Raw genomic sequence first — 25,064 nt, 5'->3', positions numbered from 1 at the left:
TTTCATCGTAGGTGCATGTCCACTGTGAGAGAGATAAACTAAAAAGAAAAATCCAGAAATCACAATGCATGATTTTTTAACAATTTATTTGTGTGATACTGCTGCAAATAAGTATTTGAACACCTGTGTATCATCTAGAATTCTGACCCTGAAAGACCTGTTAGTCTGCCCATTAGAAGTCCACCTGCACTCCATGTATCATCCTGAATCAGATGCACCTGTTTGAGGTCGTTAGCTGCATAAAGACACCTGTCCACCCCATACAATCAGTAAGACTTTAACTTGTAACATGGCGAAGACCAAAGAGCTGTCCAAAGACACCAGAGACAAAATTGTACACCTCCACAAGGCTGGAAAGGGCTACGGAGCAATTACCAAGCAGCTTGGTGAAAAAAGGTCCACTGTTGGAGCTATCATTAGAAAATGGAAGAAGCTAAACATGACGGTCAATCTCAATCGGAGTGGAGCCCCATGCAAGATATCACCTCGTGGGGTCTCAATGATTCTAAGAAAGGTGAGGAATCAGCCCAGAACTACACGACAGGACTTGGTCAATGACCTGAAAAGAGCTGGGACCACCGTTTCCAAGGTTACTGTAGGTAATACACTAAGACGTCATGATGTGAAATCATGCATGGCACGAAAGGTTCCCCTGCTTAAACCAGCACATGTCAAGGCCCGTCTTAAGTTTGCATATGACCATTTGGATGATACAGAGGAGTCATGGGAGAAAGTTTTATGGTCAGATGAGACCAAAATAGAACTTTTTGGTCATAATTCCAATAAGCGTGTTTGGAGGAAGAAGAATGAAGAGTACAATCCGAAGAACACCATCCCTACTGTGAAGCATGGGGGTGGTAGCATCATGCTTTGGGGGTGTTTTTCTGCACATGGGACAGGACGAGTGCACTGCATTAAAGAGAGGATGACTGGGGCCGTGTATTGTGAGATTTTGGGGAACAACCTCCTTCCCTCTGTCAGAGCATTGAAGATGGGTCGTGGCTGGGTCTTCCAACACGACAACGACCTGAAGCACACAGCCAGGAAAACCAAGGAGTGGCTCCGTAAGAAGCATATCAAGGTTCTAGCATGGCCCAGCCAGTCTCCAGACCTGAACCCAATCGAAAATCTTTGGAGGGAGCTCAAACTCAGCGACAGCCCAGAAACCTGACTGATCTAGAGAAGATCTGTGTGGAGGAGTGGGCCAAGATCCCTCCTGCAGTGTGTGCAAACCTGGTGAAAAACTACAGGAAACGTTTGACCTCTGTAATAGCAAACAAAGGCTACTGTACCAAATATTAACATTCATTTTCTCAGGTGTTCAAATACTTATTAGCAGCTGTATCACACAAATAAATTGTTAAAAAATCATGCATTGTGATTTCTGGATTTTTCTTTTTAGTTTATCTCTCTCACAGTGGACATGCACCTACGATGAAAATTTCAGACCCCTCCATGATTTCTAAGTGGGAGAAATAGCAAAATAGCAGGGTGTTCAAATACTTATTTTCTTCACTGTACATATTAAAATAACAGTATATAATAAGAATATATTAGCATTGATTAATTCATTTTGTAAGAAATGAATGAGGGGTATGGAGCCTATCCCAGCTGACTTTGGGGATTCCTAACAGAGATTAAAACCAACATGTGGTCAATGTGCTAACCAGTAGACAATTTTATGGGTGTTACACTCATTAAATGCATCAGTTGATATCGGTATCAGATTTTTTTCTAAATCATGAAAACTGACATTTAAAAAAACGCTGTATACAACACATGTTTTGGACGGTTTGGACAACATCGAAATATCAGTTTTTGGCAAAAAAAAAAACATCACTAAAGAATTTTTTATTTATTTATTTCTGCATCACTTTCATCAGTGGCCAGAAATATTTCAGTATTGAACAAAGAAAAACATTTTCTCAATCAAAAATCACTCCACACTCTTTATTGCTCTCTGGTTCTACCATATCTTACTTATTGTGTGGAAATATGGGCTAATAACTATAAAAGCAATCTTCACTCGCTAAATGTACTGCAAAAAAGGTCAGTAAGGATAATTCATAATGCCGCCTACAGAGAACATACTAACTCCTTATTTTATATTAACTCCTTATCCAATACTTCTCTACAAGAGAGGAGAAATATGATCTCAGGGAAGAAGTACATTTGAAACACTTCTATGCTAGGACTACGTTATGCTAGCCATAGCATTTCAGTATGTGGAATCAAACTATGGAATGGATTGAGTAAGGAAATCAAACAATGCACAACGATGAGCCAATTGAAGAAACAATACAAGCAGTTGATGTTTGCTAAATACAAGGATGAAGAGTCTTGAACCAGTCATGATGTGCTATATATATCACTATATTGGCACTTACTATGGTACCCATTATGGCATTGGATGCTCATATAATTATTAAAAAAATAAAATTAAAAATTAAAAAATTTTAAAAAACCTTAACCTTGAATGAATAATGTTGATATTTAATTATTTATATATTTATTGATCATTAACATTGCCAATTAACTCATAATAATATAATACATTATTTAAATAATATCAATTGTTTGTTTGTTTCAGCTTTTTCGTGATTACGGATTCGCCACAGCCGATCTTTTGAGCCGCATACTAATCGTGTTATTTATTTCATACTATTTGGACCGTTTTCATGATTTTGATTTGTTTTGCTTATTGGTGGATAGCTCCTGCTTGTTTGGAGATAGACTGACAGCAGGGGGAGGTAAAAGTCCTGCTGTTTGTCTGAGAACATGTTCAGTATTAAATATGCACTTCATTTTTGTGAAAAGACTCATTCAAGGGGCCCTGGATTTAATAGAACCCAACACAAATATCCTTCAAGAGTGAAAGTGGCGTCTAGTGCAGGACTGTCACACTACATTGAATAATCCAATTTGGGTAAATTTAATCATTTAGAACAGGGGTCTCAATCACGTGACCCGTGGGCCAAATGTGGCCCGCAGGACACTAGTTTGAGGCCCCCGCCTTGATATGAAAGTTTAATGTTAGTGCGGCCCGCGCAAGTTTGATATGGATGCTGTATGGTATCATGTACCCAGAAAAAATTATTACGTTTGATTAATGTTCATGTTAAAGGTTAAATAACTGTTAATAGTTATCCTCCCTATCCGTGTGGAAGTGGTAAGTTTTTGGCTATTTAAGTTTAAAGGAAATAACTTGAAGGCTACCGTTTAGGTCGCTAGCTCTCTAGTTTGCGAGTTAGCATGTGTCTCAAGACCCTGCAGTTGCGCAATATGTTGTAAATAAAAAGAGTATAAATGTGACTATAGTCGTGTTTTGTCATGTCTACAGGGCTCTAATAATGCTTTGTTCATTTTAATCTGAAAAAAATAATTTGTCTACCCACCAACTATATGTGGTTTCTTAAGTTTTTATTATTTGCCGTTTTATTATTATTATTATATTTATTTATTACTGATTGATTGATTTTTTTATTCTTGATTTGTTTATTTATTTATATTTATTTATTATTAGACTTATTTTGTGCAGAAAAATAAAAAGAAAGATATTTGAGAACAGTGGAACGTTTTATCAGAGCTTTTCTTGTAGAAAATTGGAACCAAAGCAACGTTTTTTAAATTTTTTTGTTTATAATAAAAGCGTTGGGTTTTTTTTGGAAAACCTGATGTGGCCCAGTCTCACCCAGACCCGAGCTCCAGTGGCCCCCAAGTAAATTGAGTTTGAGACTCCGGATTTAGAAAGTGTGGACTTTCATAAAGAGCCCTTACAGGAAGTATGATTTTAGCTTCTTCATTGCCCACTTCCAAGATGTCAGAAAAGGGGAACTTGACTGTTACAAGTGCGGCGAAGTGGAGAAGACAAATGACATGACTTAGCTCACAACGCACGACTTTGGAGATCCGATCGGTAAGATGTTAAGAGTCTATTTTCAACTGGTATATGTCAAAACAATTCTTCCTCTACTTAAAACAACCATACTTGACATACTGCCAAGATAGCAATTACCGAATGTAATTATTGGTATTAGAGGACTGAACATGTTGTCAAATGAAATCCAGTCTCAGGACGCTAAATGTTGTAGTGTGTGGTGACATGAATGTAGATGAGAACACCTTTTAAAAACTGAATAGACCTACCAAGATTATCAACTGTTGTTGTAAACGTGTTCAAGGCCTTCAGTGTATTCAAGATACAGTTATGTCTCGCTTTTTTATCCGAATCTGTTCCAAATATTAACACAAAACACATTTTATAGAGAATAATCATCATTTTAAATGCAGAAAATGGCGAGAAATACTCTTGTTGACAAAGAAGGTGATAAGTGACAAGGAAAGAGGGGAAGGGAGAGCCACACAGACGACACTTTGGTGTTTTCTTCTTGAATTCAGTAGTATTTCTCACCTCTCTTATCAAAGCCCTGAGGTGTTAGTTAGTGTTAGTGAAAGTTAACAAAGAACTACAGAATCAACCCTTGATGAAGTCAGTGAGGGGCGACGGAGAATGACTTCCAGATAGGAGTTGAAAGCAACTACTGTAACAGTCAACTTTTGTAAAAGACACGTTTTGAATTCAGTTGGACTCATGCAGTATAGAAATAACCCTTGGTAATGGTAATGGTAATGGTAATGGTAATGGTAATGGTAATGGTAATGGTAATGGTAATGGTAATGGTAATGGTAATGGTAATGGTTTTATTTCATTTGAACATGCATCAGATTCCAATTGAGGGCATCCCATAATCAGTTCCCAGTTCCACATGTCCAAAAGGAGTAGGAAGAAGCAAAGCTTATTAAATCCTACCCCTCCATCTGGTACTTTTACAATCACTAACTGTTACATTTGTTCACTTCCTGCTTTCCTTAATACAGTTTAAGGTTTTTTTTTGTTTTGTTTTGGGAATTAATTTATTTTTTGTCCCGTACCGAAGTAAGAGGTGATACGAGCATCCAATGCCATATATATATATATATATATATATATATATATATATATATATATATATATATATATATATATATAGTGATATATATAGCACATCATGACTGGTTTCATACATGGTAAGGCCAAACAATGCACCCAACAAACTAGTCGTTTGCCTGTGTATCATTAACACAGAATCAAATATCCGACTGAAAAATGAGACTCAATGTTGTTAAAGGGGACCTATTATGCTTTTTCCATTTTTCTGACCTATAAATGTAGTTAGAATGTTGTATTCTCGTGTTAAACGATGCCAACGTTTCAGATAATGAGGTTTTCGCATTTGGAAGTGAGCCCTAAACAAAGTTTGGGATGGTTCAGAACACTCGGTTTCAGAGGGCGTTGCTAAACTGTTCATTTGTGATGTCACAGAGGAGCCGGCTCCCTTATGGGCGTGGTTGTAGGCGCAATACGTTCTCTGCTCTCCCTCAAGCTATGCTTCCCCCGCCCCCTCCCAGGCTCTCCTTCCCTGTTTACGAGGCAAGCTAAGGTAAAAGTTATAAAAAAAAAATTTTTAATAATGCACCTCGTACCAAAGTACGTAACCCTTTCTATTGAGTTGTGGACTCCTGTAGAGCAGAAAACATTCTAGATCTTCCAGAATCTGCACCTATTCCAGCTGTATTTCCTTGAATTTGTGCTTCCTGCCAAAACGGTCTGTTAATTTATTCCACCCACGGCCCGCCTCTGGGCACCCCCACTCCGCTATGATTGGTCACACGGCCAAAGTGCTTCCTAACGACGAACAAACCCCACTTTCTAATGTATAGGAGTTGATGAAATTGAAATGTGTCTGGCTGGCTGGAGACCCCAGACTTACCGTTTATGAACTCAGAGTGGTGTGGTGGAGCTCAGGAGAAGCCGGACGTGTGGTGCTGCATCCAACCTCTCCTGCCCGAGGAGGAGCACTCATTGTCGGACACTCTTTGTCAGAGGCACCATTGGTGCAGTGGAGCTCAGAAGCCGGGTGTGAGGGCGCCGCGTGGACGCATAGCGTGTCCGACATTAATGCACCTTTCCCGGCGATAGCGCACTGCTTCTGGCTACAGCAACAGTTTGATTGATATTTCACGTTCATGTTCCAATAACTTTTACCTTAGCTTGCCTCGTAAACAGGGAAGGAGAGCCTGGGAGGGGGCGGGGGAAGCATAGCTTGAGGGAGGGCAGAGAGCGTATTGTGCCTACAGCCACACCCATAAGGGAGCTCCTCTGTGACATCACAAATGAACAGTTTAGCAACGCCCTCTGAAACCGAGTGTTCTGAACCATCCCAAACTTTGCTTGGGGCTCACTTCCAAATGCAAAAACCTCATTATCTGAAACGTTGGCATCGTTTAACACGAGAATACAACATTCTAACTACATTTATAGGTCGGAAAAATGGAAAAAGCATAATAGGTCCCCTTTAACAACATTGAGTCAAATTTTTCAGTCGGACATTTGATTCTGTGTTAATGATACACAGACAAACGACTAGTTTGTTGGGTGCATTGTTTGGCCTTACCATGTATGAAACCCAAATGGATGAAGAGTCTTGAACCAGTCATGATGTTCTATATATATCACTATATTGACACTTACTATGGTACCCATTATGGCATTGGATGGTCATATCACCGAGTACTTTGGTACAGGACAAAAAAAAAATATATTAGGAAAGCAGGAAGTGAACAAATGTAACAGTTAGTGATTGTAAAAGTACCATATGGAGGGGTAGGATTTAATAAGCTTTGCTGATTATGGGATGCACTCAATTGGAATCTGATGCATGTTCAAATGAAATAAAACCATTACCATTACTATTACCATTACCATTACCATTACCATTACCATTACCATTACCATTACCATTACCATTACCATTACCATTACCATTACCATTACCATTACCATTACCATTACCATTACCATTACCAAATGCTACAAAAACCAGGGCATACAAGGTACCAAGACTACAGCTCGAGCAGTTGTTTTTAATGTTGTAAGTAAATGTGGTTTGTTTTTCTGCAGGTCATGCGACTCAATAACACCTGCGTCGCTGGAAACGGCACCACAACATGCGCAGCCCCCGCCTCCCCAACCGGTCTCGCCGTGGGGCTGACGCTCTTCTTTCTGACGCTCGTGGCCACAGCTGTTGTACTACTGGTCAAATTCAGCAAGAACAAATGGGTTCTGTCGCTACGTGGAAAAAGAAAAAAACAAAAGGAGGACTGTATGGGGACACCAGACAAAGAGTACGCTAGTATGATCAGGACGCCATCGGCCGATCAGACTCCCATCTATGAAAACCTGAGCGCCCAGAAAAGTGGAATCAGGCCCCAAAGCAGGTGTGCCAATTTTTTCTTCCACTCACTTATATGTTCACTCAGGAAATTCCGACTGTGGTATGTCAAATATGAAAGTGAAGTAAACAAAAAAGAGAAGAGAACGGAAACCAATGAAGAAACAGCGTATTTCCTCATTTGACTTAATTCCGTTTTAGTCAAACAAATCAGCTGATGACTGATGACTGACTGCTGGATTTTTATGATGCACAGTGGGAAAAGGAAATCCACACTGATGACTTCATATTTGTCATCACGTGTTTTCTGGTGCTTTGCAATGTTTACATTATTGTTTCTCCGCAGGCCACCTTGCATACTCCAAGACGATTTGTATTTGCAGTGTGATTCACCGGATGATGCAATATACAGCAACGATCCTGCCTGTAACCTCGCCATTCTACCGGACCCGCAAGATGACGACGTCTACGTTGTCCCACATTCATAGAACTCAATGAACTGTTGCTGCGCTTTCATTCTGCTGGCTGGTGATCGGTTGTGTGAACGCTTTTGAGTACATTGTGGTCATGGTACTACTGGAATTTATCCACTCAATGAAGACAGCTGGGATAGGCTCCAGCACCCCCGCGACCCTCGTGAGGAAAAAGCGGTAGAAAATGAAAATGAATGATTAAGTATGACAAAGCAACTTTTATTATTATCATTTGGAATGTCCAATATCAGCATAAAAATGCTATATGGGTTGATATCGGTGTTGGACCCCCCATCATCCACACCAATATAAAATGCTGTATACAACACATATGTGTTCATTCCACCACAGGAGATTTGTCATATATATATATATATATATATATATACTATATATATACATATATACGTACATCGGTATGGGCTGATAACTCTTCACTCTATTCCCATGAGGATGTAGTATTTTCCATTTTGTAATGGTAATGGTTTTATTTCATTTGAACATGCATCAGATTCCAATTGAGTGCATCCCATAATCAGTTCCCAGTTCCACATGTCCAAAAGGAGTAGGAAGAAGCAAAGCTTATTAAATCTTACCCCTCCATCTGGTACTTTTACAATCACTAACTGTTACATTTGTTCACTTCCTGCTTTCCATAATACAGTTTAAGGTTTTTAAGTTTTTTTTTTAAATAATGCACCTTGTACTGAAGTACTCTGTGATATGAGCATCCAATGCCATAATGGGTACCATAGTAAGTGTCAATATAGTGATATATATAGCACATCATGACTGGTTCAAGACTCTTCATCCTTGTATTTAGCAAACATCAACTGCTTGTATTGTTTCTTCAATTGGCTCATCGTTGTGCATTGTTTGATTTCCTTACTCAATCCATTCCATAGTTTGATTCCACATACAGAAATGCTATGGCTAGCATAACGTAGTCCTAGCATAGAAGTATTTCAAATGTACTTCTTCCCTGAGATCATATTTCTCCTCTCTTGTAGAGAAGTATTGGATGACATTTATTTTAGCTGTTTGAATATTAACTATATTAGCAAGTTGAAGTATTAGTGATTTTAGAAATCTGTCGGTGGCATTATGAATTATCCTTACTGACCTTTTTTGCAGTACATTTAGCGAGTGAAGATTGCTTTTATAGTTATTATCCCATATTTCCACACAATAAGTAAGATATGGTAGAACCAGAGAGCAATAAAGAGTGTGGAGTGATTTCTGATTGAGAACAAATTTTGCTTTGTTCAATACTGAAATATTGAAAACCTGGTCTCCTAGCTGTGAGGTCTGCGCGCTAACCACTCGACCGCCGTGCCGCCGTGAAAGTAGCTCTCACAAGAAAACACCTTGGTGACCCCTGATATAGCCAACAGTACATTTAAACATTTACACTGCATGGAAGTGATTGGTGTCGGTATCGGTATCGGACGATTTCATTCATTCATTCATTTTTTACCGCTTTTCCTCACGAGGGTTCGGACGATTTCACTCATGGATTATTACAAAGCAAAGCATTACAAATCATTAAAATGAACACGAAACAAACGTCTAAGACTTTTTTCTATGATGGTAACATGTAGCTTTTTGCACAATTTCCTGCTAAATTAAGAGCACACAGTGAACTTTTCCACAGTCAACGTCTAATCATGTACACATCATCCCTTGCCAAGGTCAAGGTCGCAGATATCGAAGTTGTCATATCTAAATCAGCTGATGTCAAATACAGATACACCCTGACCTGCATACACCACTCAACTATAATTTAGTCATGAAATAGCCAATGAGAGACTTTCATTTCCTGGACGTTGTTTTATTATGAAAGGTGTGATACTGTAAATTCAAGTGCAACAGGTTAGCAGAGATAAATTTGATATGACTGAAATGTAAGACAATACAACACATATGAGATGACTTAACACAATAAATAGAAAGTTTAAATAAATAAACCATTAAGCAAAACAACAAAACATCAGCAGTAACATGCTTTATCCTAAGAAAAACTCATCAACTTTGATTGAGTTTCAGGCACAGTGACATTTGCTGACTATTAGGTCATTAAAAGGTGTGAGTTTCAACTTCCCCTTGCTATCGTAGTGCATGAGGACCATGGGCTCGTACGAGGCCGGCACGCAGCAGGGCCGCGGCATCCTGTCTTTCATGATCTGGTGCAGTCGAGTCTTCACTTGCGTGTGCATGCTGGCAGGCTTGTAGTTGTGCGGGCAGGTGCCGTCGCACAAGTGCATGGTGTACTCCGTCGGGGCCACGACCCAATCCGTCCAGCCGATGTCTCTGAATGACACGTTAGCTGACTTGCGGCAGCACCATCCTTGGTCGTTGCAGTCATCCTCCCTGTTGGAGCGAGGCAGTCTCACGCCGTGTGCTGATTTGGACCGAGTGAAGTCTAATTCCAGAGAAAGTATTGGGTCACCTTCACCCTCAGCCATTCTTACATCAACAACCAGCGACTTATCATCTGCTTTTATCCACTTCGCCACCTTAGAGCTGATGTCCACCGTCGCATGCGGCATGAGTGTGTTGTTATCACGAGACCCTGTTTGTGTCCATGTCGTTGAGTTCAACACCTTCATCCTCTTGACTTTAACGTTCACTTGTGTTGGTTGGATGAGGATACGCCTGGAAAGCTTCAGCTCAGCTCGGGTTAGCATCATTTCCATGTGGATGTTTGGGTTCTTTTGGAAAACAGCTCTGTACCACTGCGGGTGTGGACCGGGCGGTGCTTGTTCTTCACTCTGAGGTGCTTTTATTGGCGCCACTGTAGACAGAAAGTGCATAGAAAGTGTCAAAACGAGGCAATAAAACGTTTGCAATATTCTGTTATTATGTGGCTGCATGCACCTTGTAAATACAATTTTAAGGCGACTGGAACACAGGCGGCATTAGCATGAAAACTAAATATTTTATAAGCATAAAGCACCGTGATATCCGAAATATCAAGAGTTGAGCCTGTACAGTCGTACAAATTGGAGTTGAACCAAAATGCCTCAAAAGTCATCATGTGAGATGTTAGCAAATCTTGTGAGACTTTAGTTAAACATGGATGTCCAAACATATTCCACACACAGACCATTTGAATGAAAAGGGGGTGGGGGGCGGGGTGGTGGAGCATTTTGATACATTACTATCTATGTATAAGCAATTCAACCCTCGTTTATTGAAGTTAATTGGCTCCAAACCCCAATCAAATCGAATATTATGACCTTCTTAATACATTATTGGAGCCCTTTAGACATGAACTAACACCCCTATAGTCACATTTACAGTCTTATAACAGACATGAAAAGAGTAAATAAGGAATTTAAGACATAAATAAGACCTGTGCTCCTAGGAGAGCTGAGTGGCGGGCAGACAGGAAGTGACGCTCTACGGTTCAGAGTTGAGTTTTAGCTTGGCCTGGGTTACTGCAGCAACGGTAGCCTGTGTTTTTATTCGGGATTATTGTGGCTGTTGTAGGGTAATATGCCTTTTTTTTTTCTAACCACCGAAGCAGGTCATGTTTAGCCAGCGCAAAGCGCCAAGTCGTGATTGACATGAACAATTTAGCCAACCGTAGCGACGTTCTTCCTCAAACTAAACTGGACGAGAAAATGAGCAAGTCTGAGTTTACGACTGACAAATGTTCATGCCAGGTGGTTAGTCTAGTTCAGAGAAGTGTTCTGGTTTTTTTTTGATGTAGTAACTTCAGTGCTTGATATGGACCTGTTTTTTTTTTTTTTTTTGGTAATATTTGTCATACATTTTCAACCAAAAAACTAAATCATACAGAAAACTCCGGTGTATGTCTGTGCAATTCAAGGCTTAGTAATATCATACCAGTGAAGTATTATTCAGAATGTGAGTAGTTTTACTTTATTTTTGTTTTATTTCGTGTTTGTTTGACTTGTCTTTATACTTGTTACTTGAAACACAACAACATAGAAGTCAGAGAGGTTCCATAAGGTGTGCCTGTCATGCTTGGTAAATGCAAGAAGGAAAGTGTTTGCGTTATTCAGCCTTTGTCTGCATGCGCCGGTTAGATTTCTTGAATGAACTCTGCATCAAACATTCCTTCCTACTCCCACTCACACAATCCTTTCACTCCGTGTCACTCTACGCCACCAGCGCTGTAGGTGTGTCAGTCATGAGATACTACTGGTACTCCGACTAATCTCTCACCTGCAGCTGGAAAAAGCACAGTCGACATGGTTGTCCTCACCGGCCGGGTGGAATTTCCCCTCATCTCCCCCAGTTTGTCCCAGTAGAGCTGATACATCCTGCTCAGTTCTTCATCCGAGACCTTCTGCGTGAGCTGAGGCTCCTTGTCCATACCAAGGGAGTTAAGGATTCCCATCTTGACTGCCTCCACTAGAGTGTCCACATCAAGAGTGCCCTCCCGGGCTCGGTGAGGCCAACCTTCCCCTAAGCTAGCGAACGAGAGCAGGAGCAGCAAGGAGGAGATGAATGTGTATAATCTGAACATGGTGGCTTTGGTCTGGGAGCGCTGGAGCTGCGTGGATGAGCGTTCTCAATGTTGTTAATGAAATTCTTGGCATGCTTTCATTTATAGAGTTTCTGCGTTGCCACGCCCCTTGGTCAGGTCAGGTGAGCTTCCGATGGGGCAAGACTTCTTCCATGAAGTTTGTAGTGACTCCTTGAATATTTGGAACCATTTTAGGTTCAAAATGAGAACAAAAAATGAAGACACAACATTCACTTGGGTAATTTGTCATATAAACAAATAACAACATACAGCTACTTCTAGTAAACTATAAGAAATCTAATCCTCCAGGGTTTTTATTGATTGCTGGAAGAAGAGTGACACAAGAGTGTCTTCATTCAACCCCAGGGGCACTAGTGCCTCCTTTTGGGAACCAATTTACTATGCAGCATTCACAGAGAAAACCAGATTGTGGGAAAAATCTCCTATCATTATTATTAAATGATTTCTGTTTTTATAATTAGGATGATGTTTAGTCTTGAATAGCGTTCAAGTCAAAAAAAATGTCAGCTATGTGTGTGCATGGAAACATCACACCACCATAAATGTGAGGCATCAAACTATGTTATGTTAGTTATGTTAGTAACGCTACTTGATCGCCAGAACAACAGGCGTTTATTGCAGATTTGAACAATACCACAACAGGCACAATAATCCCTAAAAAAAATCCCTCGTGAAAACATGGCATACTCTGTCCCCCCAGCACTCAACTCCCCAGGGGAACAAGTTAGTTTTGCACTTATGTGAATTATATCGGGTAATATGAGGGCTCTAATAACGTTAAACATTGTAGTTACAACAGGGGTGCCCAAAGTGCGGCCTGGGGAAATTTACAGTCCGCTGCTAATTTGTAATTGGTCCTTGGCACATACTTGAAATACAACTAAACAAGAAAATATTTTAATGAGATTTTTATGAGATTTTATGAGATTTTTATGAGATTTTAATGAGATTGTTATGAGATTTTAATAAGATTTTTATGAGATTTTTATGAGATTTTTATGAGATTTTTATGAGATTTTTATGAGATTTTTATGAGATTTTTATGAGATTTTTATGAGATTTTTATGAGAATGAATGTGTGACTGAATGCAAAGATTCTGCAAAGATGAGTGGGTCACAATTCCTCCCCAGCACAGTAAGACACTCATTGCAAGTTAACACTTGATTGCAGTCGTTGCTGCTAAGGGTGCCGCTTTAGGGGGCAATCACTTTTTCACACAGGGCCATGTAGGTTTGGATTTCTTCTCCCTTAATAATAAAAACCTGATTTTAAAAACTGCATTTTGTGTTCAGTTGGGTTGTCGTTGACTAATATTTACATTTGTTTGATGATCTGAAACATTTAAGTGTGACAAAGAAATCAGTGTGGGGGGGGGCAAACACTTTTTCACACTATTTATAGACACCCAGCAAACACTCTGGCAAGCTTTATAAGAAAAATACCAGCCTAGGTGAAAGCAATGTTGAGCAGACACAAATTTAGGGTGCGGCCATTTTCCTCAAGCAATAGAAATCATTTCAATAATAGGATAAAAAACGTATTAGAGTGAAATCATCGTTGCATCATTAAAGCCAAAGCCAACCTGTGAGGAGGTGACGTCCCGGGTTTAAATGATTACAAGCAAGCCAAAACAAGATAGAAAAAAGCCAAAACAAAGAACGAGGTTGGTGTCGGCCTAAAGGAAGACGATATATACTTTCCCGTACGTGTGTATATGTGTGTTTGTGCATGCATGTGTGTGTGTGTGTGTGTGTGTGTGTGTGTGTGTGTGTGAATTTCCAAGAGGTGAGTCATGGAGGTAATGGAGCAATCATCAGGCAATACAATCTTGCAAGTGTGTGAAAGGTGTTTTGTGAGTCACACATACAGGTACATGCAATCATGAAGTTTGTCCTGCAATAGTTACATATTCGGTAAATTAAAGGTATTACAGAAAAAGAGGAACACAAACACAGCATATTAGTGTTGCATATGGTATTCAATAGCTTTACATTTCACTTTACGGTGGTGGTTTAGGTATCATAACGATTAAAAAAAATGGTAGCTTCATCAATTATTATGCCTTACTTGAATAATAATAAATCATTTCATGTTTCGACACTGTCAAGTCACTTGTCTGACATAAAAAGGCCATGTGAGGACTATCTGTTAGAACATAAATATGCATCACTACAACGCCCTCTAGTGGCCTCTAACACATTTTGCTTTGAAATCACTACTTGTGTTTGTTACTTTGTGTTTGTTTGGGACTGTGTAATACCAGGCGGGTTACTTAAGGCAATTATCTGAGATACAATGTTATTTTGCAGGCTACTTATTGCTTTATTAAAGATGACCTTAAGATGACTCCATTGACTTGAGCCTTGCCAGAGCTTACCCGAGATTAGTCTACATGAAACCAGTCAATTAGTAGGAAATCATCCCAATGCTACTTGCAGATTTTTGTATGGTAATGGTAATGGTAATGGTTTTATTTCATTTGAACATGCATCAGATTCCAATTGAGTGCATCCCATAATCAGTTCCCAGTTCCACATGTCCAAAGGGAGTAGGAAGAAGCAAAGCTTATTAAATCCTACCCCTCCATCTGGTACTTTTACAATCAGTAACTGTTACATTTGTTCACTTCCTGCTTTCCATAATACAGTTTAAGGTTTTTTCTTCTTCTTTTTATTTTTTTTTTAATAATGCATCTCGTACCAAAGTAGGAGGTGATATGAGCATCCAATGCCATAATGGGTACCATAGTAAGTGTCAATATAGTGATATATATAGCACATCATGACTGGTTCAAGACTCTTCATCCTTGTATTTAGCAAACATCAACTGCTTGTATTGTTTCTTGAATTGCCTCATCGTTGTGCATTGTTTGAGGTCCTTACTCAATTTGCAGATTTTGCAGTGGTGTGCCGTTAGCCTTGTCTGCTAGCGTAAACACTACATTTACATCTACATTTACGACTTAATCCTTCTATTTGTTCCATTAAATTCCATGAATTTAGTCCCAATGGTCTATTATGTATCTTCATTTTGTAATGTATGAATGTGCATATCCAATCATATTGCAGCTTCTATGTGTTGCAATGTCAATGTTATCTGCCCAGGGCCTTCAGAATCCAGAGTGCTGGCCCATGTCACTTAAACACTATTCGCAATGGGGCTGGTCGAGCTACTAGGGTACAATAACGTCAGTATTTTTCCGTCCCTCTGATTGGTTGATCTGTAAAAGCCTGTGCCTTAACACTCAAAGTTGCCAGTGTGCTTGAACGCATCATCACAGGAAGAGTGCAGCATTCATTCATTTTCATTTACCGCTTATCCTCACGAGGGTCGGTGGAGGGGGGTGCTGGAGCCTATCCCAGCTGTCTTCGGGCGAGGAACGGGGTACACCCTGGACTGGTGGCCAGCCAATCACAGGGCACATATAGACAAACAACCATTCACACTCACATTCATACCTATGGACAATTTGGAGTGGCCAATTAACCTAGCATGTTTTTGGAATGTGGGAGGAAACCGGAGTACCCGGAGAAAACCCACGCATGCATTCAATGAACAATTAAGCGAGAGTATACCAATATTAGGCATGTCCAATTTTGGCTTTTTGGTCAGTACCGTTATCAGCCGATAACGATATTTGTAACATGACATATCTCCTGTAGTGAAATGAACACATACAGTACAAGTTGCGCAGAGCATTTTTTAAATATTGTTTTTCATGATCGGGAAAAAAATCTGATACCGACATCGGTAGTTAACAGATAAAAACAGATTCTGAACTGCTTTAGATGATGCTGCAGCGTAGAGTGTTGGAGTTAAGAAATGATGTATTTGAAGATACAGGGTTTACTGGGTCTCTTGCTGTATAGTAATGGTAATATTACTCCCCAATGCAGTACGACCATGCATTGTTATATTGCATTTTTGTATACTGTCGATGGTTTACATAATTGTGGTATTAAGAGGTGGATTGAGCTGCAACATCACAACATCAACAACATCATATAGCAGGGGTCTCAAATACGCAGCCCGCGGGCCAAATGTGGCCCGCAGGACACTAGTTTGAGGCCCCCGCCTTGATATGAAAGTTTAATGTTAGTGCGGCCCGCGCAAGTTTGATATGGATGCTGTATGGTATCATGTACCCAGAAAAAATTATTACGTTTGATTAATGTTCATGTTAAAGGTTAAATAACTGTTAATAGTTATCCTCCCTATCCGTGTGGAAGTGGTAAGTTTTTGGCTATTTAAGTTTAAAGGAAATAACTTGAAGGCTACCGTTTAGGTCGCTAGCTCTCTAGTTTGCGAGTTAGCATATGTCTCAAGACCCTGCAGTTGCGCAATATGTCTACAGGGCTCTAATAATGCTTTTGATTTTAATCTGAAAAAAATAATTTGTCTACCCACCAACTATATGTGGTTTCTTAAGTTTTTATTATTTGCTGTTTTATTATTATTATATTTATTTATTACTGATTGATTGATTTTCTTTATTCTTGATTTGTTTATTTATTTTTCATCTTATTTTGTGTAGAAAAATAAAAAGTAAGATATTTGAGAACAGTGGAATGTTTTATCAGAGCTTTTCTTGTAGAAAATTGGAACCAAAGCGACGTTTTAAAAAAAAAATTTGTTTTTAATAAATGCGTTTTTTTTGGAAAACCTGATGCGGCCCAGTCTCACCCAGACCAGAGCTCCAGTGGCCCCCAAGTAAATTGAGTTTGAGACCCCTTAGCCATCCAGACGTGACAACCACCCAAAACAGAACATCATTAGTCAACAGTAGACTTCAGGAGCAGCACAACCTGCTAATTTAAAGGCATAAATGACCAAATATAATCCACAAAATAGTTTCTTTGTGGAACAGGAGGAGTGTAGGTTGAGTGTCCTGCAGAAGCACATGGATTTACATATTTTTTCCCCACAAGTGAAAGTTTCAACCCACATGTACATAGAGGTGATTCCATGGATAGGGAGTTGCTTAGGAAGAACAAAGAGAGCCTCACATCTCGTGTGTATGAATGATCTTGTGATATATGGCAAGAGGCAAAGCCTTGTGGTTTGAGAGAAACAAAACAAAGAAGCGGACGCTGGTGCCGCTGGGCGCCAACAGATGCGGATCAGTCGCGCAGCTTCACAATTGTTGACCGTTCTTGATGGTCTTATGGCGGATCTGCACTCGATTGGCGATGCCGATACTCAAGTCATAATCGGCACATGTTGTGTCAGCTGGGTTACCTATTACCTAAACATCAAAACATCGCCTCAATTAAGGCTGTCAATAATTGATAATCAACCCACTCGCCTCGCCTCCCTTCGTGCCGTGTGATCAAGCGGCTGAAGCGAGCGCCTTCCCTGGACTGGGCCGGTGGTGAAACCTGCTGAGGAGAAACATCCACAGGATGTGGAGGTGCGGGAGCGGTGAGGAGGAGCACTTTATCCGGGTGCATTTCAGTGCAGGATGGCTTGACTGAGCAAGAAACCGCTTTGGAGTGCTGATGTTTTTTTTTATTGTCTTTAACAATGGATGAACCGAATATCCTCAGACGACGTGGGCTACAGGTAAACAAACACTACACGACACTGTTTCCAGGCTAATGACGATGATGACGAGCCGTCGGTGTTATTGTGAGATATTTTGAGGATCTACATTGGGTGTAGCCCCCCTCATTGAAGTCATTCATGTGTTTATCTTGCGTGTTTATTTTGGAGCATCTCGTTTCAACGCTTTGTAAATGTGGTTGCCTTGGTGACAGGCGCAGGAACACCTCCTTTATCTTCTCCTTGGTGCCATGTTTAGTTTTCTACGACGGAGTAATGAAGTACCCTATACTGTATTGTGTGCAGCAAAAACCCATTGTTAGGAATTCACTTGAAAACTCCAAACTGGAGGTGGTGATGGGAATGAGAAGTCCAATACAGCATACAGTCTCATTGGGAGTCATGCAGTATGGCAATAAAAAGGTGTAATATTTCAAGTGGAAAACAATGCTATCCAGACTGGCATCACATCTTCCTGTCAAGCACATGTTCAACATGACCCACTGAAGACTTGGACTGTATTCCCATTGAATCACAAGCCATTTGTCATGCAAGGAACAAGGCCAGGCTGCAGCGAATGACATTTGCATGCACTTCCACGTAAATCAGGCGGCTTGCAATGAAACTGAGTGAGAGTAATTAATACAGTATATCACAATAACTTCTGATGCATTATTTAAATTTCAAAATAAAACAATGAATAACTCTAGGCATGTCATTGTGAAAATCATATACCGATGTGAAAGTAAACACAGAAGGTAACGCTGGAAAAACGGGAAAGCCAGATTAGACTTAGGCCATGTCCATACGAATACGCATATTTTTCTACGTGTTTTGGTCTCTCATCCAGAGGTTTTGTCCTTAAAGGGGATGCTAAAATTTTTCGGCCCTTTGTATTGAATTGTGGACTCCTATAAAGCAGCTACATACAATAACCGGCAGAGAACGTTTTCTAGTTCTTCTACTCAACTGTATTTCTTTGCATTTCATGCTTCCCGTGAAAACGGTCTGTTTTCATTAAATACACCCACGGCCCGCCTCCGGGCACACCCACTTTGCTGTGGTTCGTCACACTCCAGAGCGCTTAGAACAGAGGTCTCAAACAAGCGGCCCGTGGGCCAAATGTGGCCCGCAGGACACTAGTTTGTGGCCCCCGCCTTGATATGAAAGTTTAATGTTAGTGCGGCCCGCGCAAGTTTGATATGGATGCTGTATGGTATCATGTACCCAGAAAAAAATATTACGTTTGATTAATGTTCATGTTAAAGGTTAAATTAAACTGTTAATAGTTATCCTCCCTATCCGTGTGGAAGTGGTATTTAAGTGGCTATTTAAGTTTAAAGGAAATAACTTGAAGGCTACTGTTTAGGTCGCTAGCTCTCGAGTTTAGTTAGCATGTGTCTCAAGACCCTGCAGTTGCGCAATATGTTGTAAATAAAAAGAGTATAAATGTGACTATAGTCGTGTTTTGTCATGTCTACAGGGCTCTAATAATGCTTTGTTCATTTTAATCTGAAAAAAATCATTTGTCTACCCACCAACTATATGTGGTTTGTCAAGTTTTTATTATTTGCCGTTTTATTATTATTATTATATTTATTTATTACTGATTGATTGATTTTCTTTATTTTTGATTTGTTTATTTATTTTTCATCTTACAACATATTGTGCAACTGCAGGGTCTTGAGACACATGCTAACTCGCAAACTAGAGAGCTAGCGACCTAAATGGTAGCCTTCAAGTTATTTCCTTTAAACTTAAATAGCCAAAAACTTACCACTTCCACACGGATAGGGAGGATAACTATTAACAGTTATTTAACCTTTAACATGAACATTAATCAAACGTAATCATTTTTTCTGGGTACATGATACCATACAGCATCCATATCAAACTTGCGCGGGCCGCACTAACATTAAACTTTCATATCAAGGCGGGGGCCTCAAACTAGTGGCCCGCAGGCCGCGTGTAGGTCAGAAAAGTGGATGGCAAAAACAGAGGTTTTGGCTTGTTGCTGACGGATGACATAACAATTTTTATACCATTATGTCAACATAAAAATAAATAAATGTGTGCAAGGACACACATAACCTCGCAGCTTTCAAGCATGCTGAAATGACTTTTTGTGTGTGTAAGAGTAAACATACGCTTACAGTCGCTTGACGTTGACAACAAAGGTGCGATTGTGGGCTTCGGAAGATGTCGCTGCTGCTGTTGACGCCCCCGCTGAAAAACTGTGTATTTTCTCTCGTACATGAATAAAGTATCTGTTTCTGTATTCATATGAATTTGGGACAACTTTCACTAACCTATTTCGTCACAGCATTGTCGTGATAATCAACATATGCTACATTTTAATAAAGAACATGTTTCATCCATTTTCTATTTAATATTCAATACATTTTGCTGTCAAATGTGAAGCAATGCAACTTCACTAGCAGTCCACATGTAACTTGCCCCGTGCGTCACCATGTTTGTTTTGGTTCGTCGGTAGAAATGACGTCATCGGTGACTCTGATTGGTTAAAATTGCCTTAATGGTCCATGACTTTGGAATCCGCATGGCACCTTGTTGACACCACAGAGGGGCAGATGTGGGTTTTTTGAAAATATCCATATTTATGTAGACATGGCCTTAGTAGGAAGCCATCCAAAAATGAGAATTTTGAATGGTTTTGGAATGAGTTTTTTGAGTTTTAAAATAAAAATGTGGAAAAGGGATTTGCATGCTGGCTTCACAGTCAGATGTCCGTTTGGGTATCTCTGTGTGGAGTTTGCATCTTCTCCTGCTGCGTGCATGGCTTTTTCCCAGGTACCCAGGCTTGCTGCCACCTCCCAAAAACATCCATGTTTGGCTAATTGGAGAGTAAATTGACCATAGGTGTGAATGTGAGTGTGAATGTTTGTTTGTCTATACAGGATGTGTCATTGGCTGGCAAACTCAGCCTCTCCAGCTCAGCCCTGACACTAGTAGGGACAAGTGGTGTGGAACGTATGGATGGATTTAACCCCAAAAACACCACATCTCAATCACGGCGGAGGCTGTGGGCATTGATGCTAATGGAACAAGCTCAGTCGCGTTTATTGATCATGTGACTGTTGACAGGATAAATTGTGAGGTGTGTCTGGCTATACTTGCTTCTCACATTCAAACAAAACTACAAAATGGATATATGATCGAATTTATGTATTCTAAACTTAAGAAAGACAAAGTAAGAAGCCAAAAGCTTACCACTTCCACATGGAATGGGAGAGGACAGGGAGGAGAACTATCGGAAATGCCATAGCTGAATCCATGCAGTGTGAAGGTAATCTTGTATAATAGTAATATAATAGTAAATGTCTCACAACATTAAGTTAATCTAATGTTCCCCCACAGTAGCCGGGGTAGCACCGTTAGCGCTTCCCTCTCACGTTCCCCATGACGACGGACGGTAAATATGTTTGATACCATTTTTATACAGTCGTTTTTGCCGTTTACTCCCACTTGCTACGATCGCGAAGGGGTGCTCAAAGCTAACAGCTGCTCCTGAGTGTAAACAATGGAGCAAGAGGCAAGCTACAAACGTAACAAGATGAACATCCATAGCTGCACACTTGCTTAAGGGATCGGTATGGCACAAAAACAATAAGAAAGTCATCACTAAAACACTATTTAACACTAACAATGCCACAGAAGACATGGAGCTGCTGTAACTAGCTTGCACTTGGGCGGCGCCATTTTGAAACATGAGACCTCTGTGTCAAATCCAGTCTATATCTGCATGAACGATATACTTGTTTTTCATGTCATGCTTAAAAGAAATATTGATATTTTAAAAATATTGATACATCGCCTAGCCCTACTTCTTACTTTGTAGTTCCCCCCTCCAAACTTTAAGAATAAGTAAATTGGAGAGGCTAACTAGTTAGCTTAGCTCAGTAGCTTTGAGAAATGTGTTGTAAACAAAGAATGATGAGTATGCAGGTGAGTATAAGGGTGCTATTTCATGTCTACAGGGTCCAAAAAATGGTAAAAATGTAATTAAGAAAATCTCGTTTTTTTTTAAACATTAACATGGTGCAGCTCACTGCATGTCTGAAGCTATAACTGACACACTAAACCAGCGTTTGCCTTGCATATCCCTTATTGGTTTTCTCAATTTTCTTTATTCTAGAAAGAGCTGAGTCTTCCACGTCGGGGAACTGTGTAAGTGACATCAACGTCATTCTCCTCCAAACCAGATCATGCAGGTGCCTGTCGTCTGTTGTCCGTTTATCCATGGATTGCACTGTTTTTACAAGAGGGTTAGGGTTATTTTCACCCTGTGACTCAGAGGTAATTTAAGATAACAGGTCTCTAAATGTAGGACACAAATGACAAGTGTTCTGGAAGTAAACAAAATGAGGAATGCTCTCTTTTCAATGAGAAAAACAGTATTCAGTATGTGGGTTTGTTATACATATTTGTCATGTAATGACATTCATAAGCTAGAACTGTAGGAAATTGATTGGTGGAAAGATTTATTATTGAGGGTTGGACCAATTGTACTTTCCAATGCAGCTGGCAACTGCTACTGTGATATTGTGATACTGTGATATTAATCTATATGTAACACCCTGTCCCTGTAAAAGAAACGATATTTTACACTGCTAACTAAAAATAGAAAAAAAAATCAGATGAAAGGACATCTGTTGGAGACAAATGTAACATTATTGAATTCTGGTAAAGCCACACACCCGATTAGATACGTTAGATACCCTGCATGTTAAATAATAATGCTCCTAAACATATACTTTGGATATATGAGGCCATATTCTTTACATTATCACCGTCATCATTGTGGCCCAATTATTATTTTTTCTGTTTTAAATGGTTCGTTATCTTCTGGCCTGTTTTTTCCCATGTTTTTGTGGCAGCACTTAAATGCAACGCTATTTCCTCCTCCCTCTAAGTAGCAAGGCAGTGCGCATGCGCTGTCCGTCGCTGCTGAGCCTGTGACTGACTGACTGGAAAGTTTTTCTCACTGTTATTTTTTGTCGCAGCTATCAGTCGGCAATGTCTCGCACTGTGGAAGACGGGCTTTTTAAAGAAACGTAACTGGTGATAGGGCTAGCTAGTAGAGCGACGGACATGGCCGTAGAAGCCGCTCGTTATTGTCGAGCTGGCGAGCCGTGGGTCTGGGGTCAGTTTTTACCGAAGCTGAATGGAGTTGCTTCCATCGGAGGCTGTGGGCTAAGCTAAGCTAACTGACTCTAGCAAAGCTACACCGGGGAAACTATTTGACATGTAGAGGACACCTTCCACACCTGGATTGGCTTCATCGATCACCATGTCTGACCAAAACCATTACTGGACGGTGCTGCCGAGCTACAAAACTAGTTTTGTAACCGGGGCCATGATGAAGAGATCCAGAGGGTAACGACAACACGGCTTGTTATTGCATTAAATCATCATCGATGTATGCTACTAGCTGTCTATGGTGGCTGCTGTAGACACAAAAACGTCTGTCTGGCTTTAACTTGTCAGCTCAACGATTAAGCTTGCTAAGTTTGCGCAAGGTAAACGTGGATCCATTCGAGCCACAACATTCAAAGGGAGTTAGCACATTGTTTACTGACATTATCAGGCGTGATAATACCATAGAGTTAGCCGAGATAGCCTATAGTGATGGTGAATATGTCTGTTGCAAACGCCCTACTTATTGTTCAGACAGGGAAACGTGGCCACTGCCAAAGTCTTGTGTGTTTTTTGTGCATCATCTTGCATCCATCTGTCGCATAAAACCACACAAAGTACCAGGGCGGATCGATACCCCGATGGGATCATGTATGCTTTTGTCGATGGGTTTCACTTTGTCAGAGGGATTGAATTAGCTCTTCCATAGTAGTGTGTACTGTAACTGTAAATGTGCTCTGCATGCCCTCTAACCATCATAGGTTATAAGAGCCCTATCTCCCTCCATGTCCTAATTTAGACGTGAAACATAGTAGTGTTCCTGCGTGTATTTATATTTACAGACTAATTGTTTAAGATGACATACCCTCACCAGCCACTTCTGAAGACTTTAATGAGACACAATAAAATCACTGTAAAAATGAACACATCTCAAAATAATGATGCTCAGGCTCCAGTGACATTGTCAGAGAGCTGTTTGGATATAAATCTGTTTATTATCATGGTTGGAATGCGGCTCAATCAAAACTAGATCAATTAATAGGTTCATTGCTATTTAGTAGAGTGCAGTTGTGTACTAATTGCCTAGTGTGAATATTTCTATTATCCGACCCGTTCTCCTTGGGGTAGCCAACGCCAAATCCTTCAAATTTCCCCCCAACACGTTTAGGAGAGCACACAGTACAGCATTCTTTACTTATGTGAACACACGGAAATACATAAATGTGATGTCATGCTTTTAGGCATGGATGTTACTTCCTCGATGCTTTCGTGACATGTTTTAGGTCATATGAACAACCGCATAAAAAAAAAAAATAGTGTGAACACAGCCCAAGTATGAATGCACCCTTGGATAGCCGTACAAATACAAAGAAAAACATGTTTTGTAATAAGTTCAGAAGACTGAACATATGAAATGTAAATACAACAATTTCAAGTACTGTCATATTACTAGTTCCTGTTGAGAGATATGCAGTCCAGTGTATTGTTTTTCCATGACAACGAACCTCAACGAACCAGTCTATGGCTTGTCATATGTGCGCCCTCTGCGCATTTCTTGTGTTGTTTTGCACATAGTCTGTCCGTAGTAGCCCGTACAACCGATTCTGACCCAGGCTGTAGTGAAAACCTGACATCATGAGGCGGCTATCCAGTAGTCACAGAAAAGGCGTGTTCTTGTCTCACATAGGGATTATGGATCATGGCCAAAATACTGAAAAAGTATTTTCTTTAATACAACACATGCATTTACTTCCTAAGAATGAACGTTTGCAGATTTTTCAGAATCAAACACATATCAGCTCGTCTGTCTAGCTGTGTTCACCTCTGTCTGTTTTAGTCTTTTTCAGTCGTTTGCATCAAGATATACTGTAAGTGTGTGAATCTGCTTCAGTGGTGACCCAGAAATGTCAGGAACTATTGATGTTTTCCTCGCCTTTAATTATTTTAGGTTGCCATTAGAAAGGTACAGAGAGGTGCCATCAGTAGCTCTCGGATGAAACTAAAATGATTGAGGCATTGTCGTCATGTGAGAGCATATATAACAGCATATATAACACGTGGTCATCATCATACTTCATCAGAGTTAAGCATGTGTGCGTAGA

General features: G+C 40.1%; 2 protein-coding genes and 1 long non-coding RNA gene across 6 annotated transcripts in view; 2 read left to right on the top strand and 1 right to left on the bottom strand.

Moving 5' to 3' along the window:
* The first annotated feature begins 3,815 nt into the window (after positions 1–3,815).
* LOC144898576 (uncharacterized) lies at positions 3,816–7,974 on the top strand. Its single transcript, XR_013627462.1, has 3 exons — positions 3,816–3,916; positions 7,001–7,317; positions 7,618–7,974. It is a non-coding gene; the product is annotated as an uncharacterized LOC144898576 (long non-coding RNA).
* A 1,594-nt stretch (positions 7,975–9,568) lies between these two features.
* gdf15 (Growth differentiation factor-15) lies at positions 9,569–12,276 on the bottom strand. Its single transcript, XM_078791006.1, has 2 exons — positions 11,939–12,276; positions 9,569–10,538 (listed from the first exon to the last, which is right to left on the bottom strand). Exons 1-2 carry the CDS (start codon positions 12,240–12,242, stop codon positions 9,787–9,789), a joined length of 1,056 nt encoding a protein of 351 aa, XP_078647132.1. The 5' UTR covers positions 12,243–12,276; the 3' UTR covers positions 9,569–9,786.
* A 5,210-nt stretch (positions 12,277–17,486) lies between these two features.
* mast3a (microtubule associated serine/threonine kinase 3a) overlaps positions 17,487–25,064 on the top strand; it is a 28,779-nt gene continuing 21,201 nt past the window's right edge. The window contains exons 1-2 of one of the 4 annotated variants that reach the window (XM_058067059.2): positions 17,487–17,826; positions 21,962–21,993. In XM_058067059.2, coding sequence (XP_057923042.2) covers positions 17,788–17,826; positions 21,962–21,993 — 71 coding nt within the window. In that variant the 5' untranslated portion in view covers positions 17,487–17,787. Of the gene's footprint in view, positions 17,827–21,961; positions 21,994–22,741; positions 23,203–25,064 lie in introns of those variants that run through there. The other 3 variants (XM_078791634.1, XM_058067057.2, XM_058067056.2) reach the window with 3 other exon arrangements.

This window comes from Doryrhamphus excisus, linkage group LG6, assembly GCF_037039965.1.
Source record: "Doryrhamphus excisus strain RoL-2023G ecotype Guam linkage group LG6, RoL_Dexc_Guam_v1.1, whole genome shotgun sequence".
In the NCBI taxonomy this organism is placed as follows: domain Eukaryota; kingdom Metazoa; phylum Chordata; class Actinopteri; order Syngnathiformes; family Syngnathidae; genus Doryrhamphus; species Doryrhamphus excisus.
This window is presented reverse-complemented; position numbering and strand designations above follow the sequence as displayed.

Excerpts from the sequence above, each read along its gene's own strand:
- gdf15 (XM_078791006.1), bottom strand. The coding sequence starts at position 12,242 with ATGTTCAGATTATACACATTCATCTCCTCCTTGCTGCTCCTGCTCTCG. Across the intron at positions 10,539-11,938 it reads TGTGCTTTTTCCAGCTGCAG|TGGCGCCAATAAAAGCACCT; the intron begins GTGAGAGATTAG and ends TTCTGTCTACAG.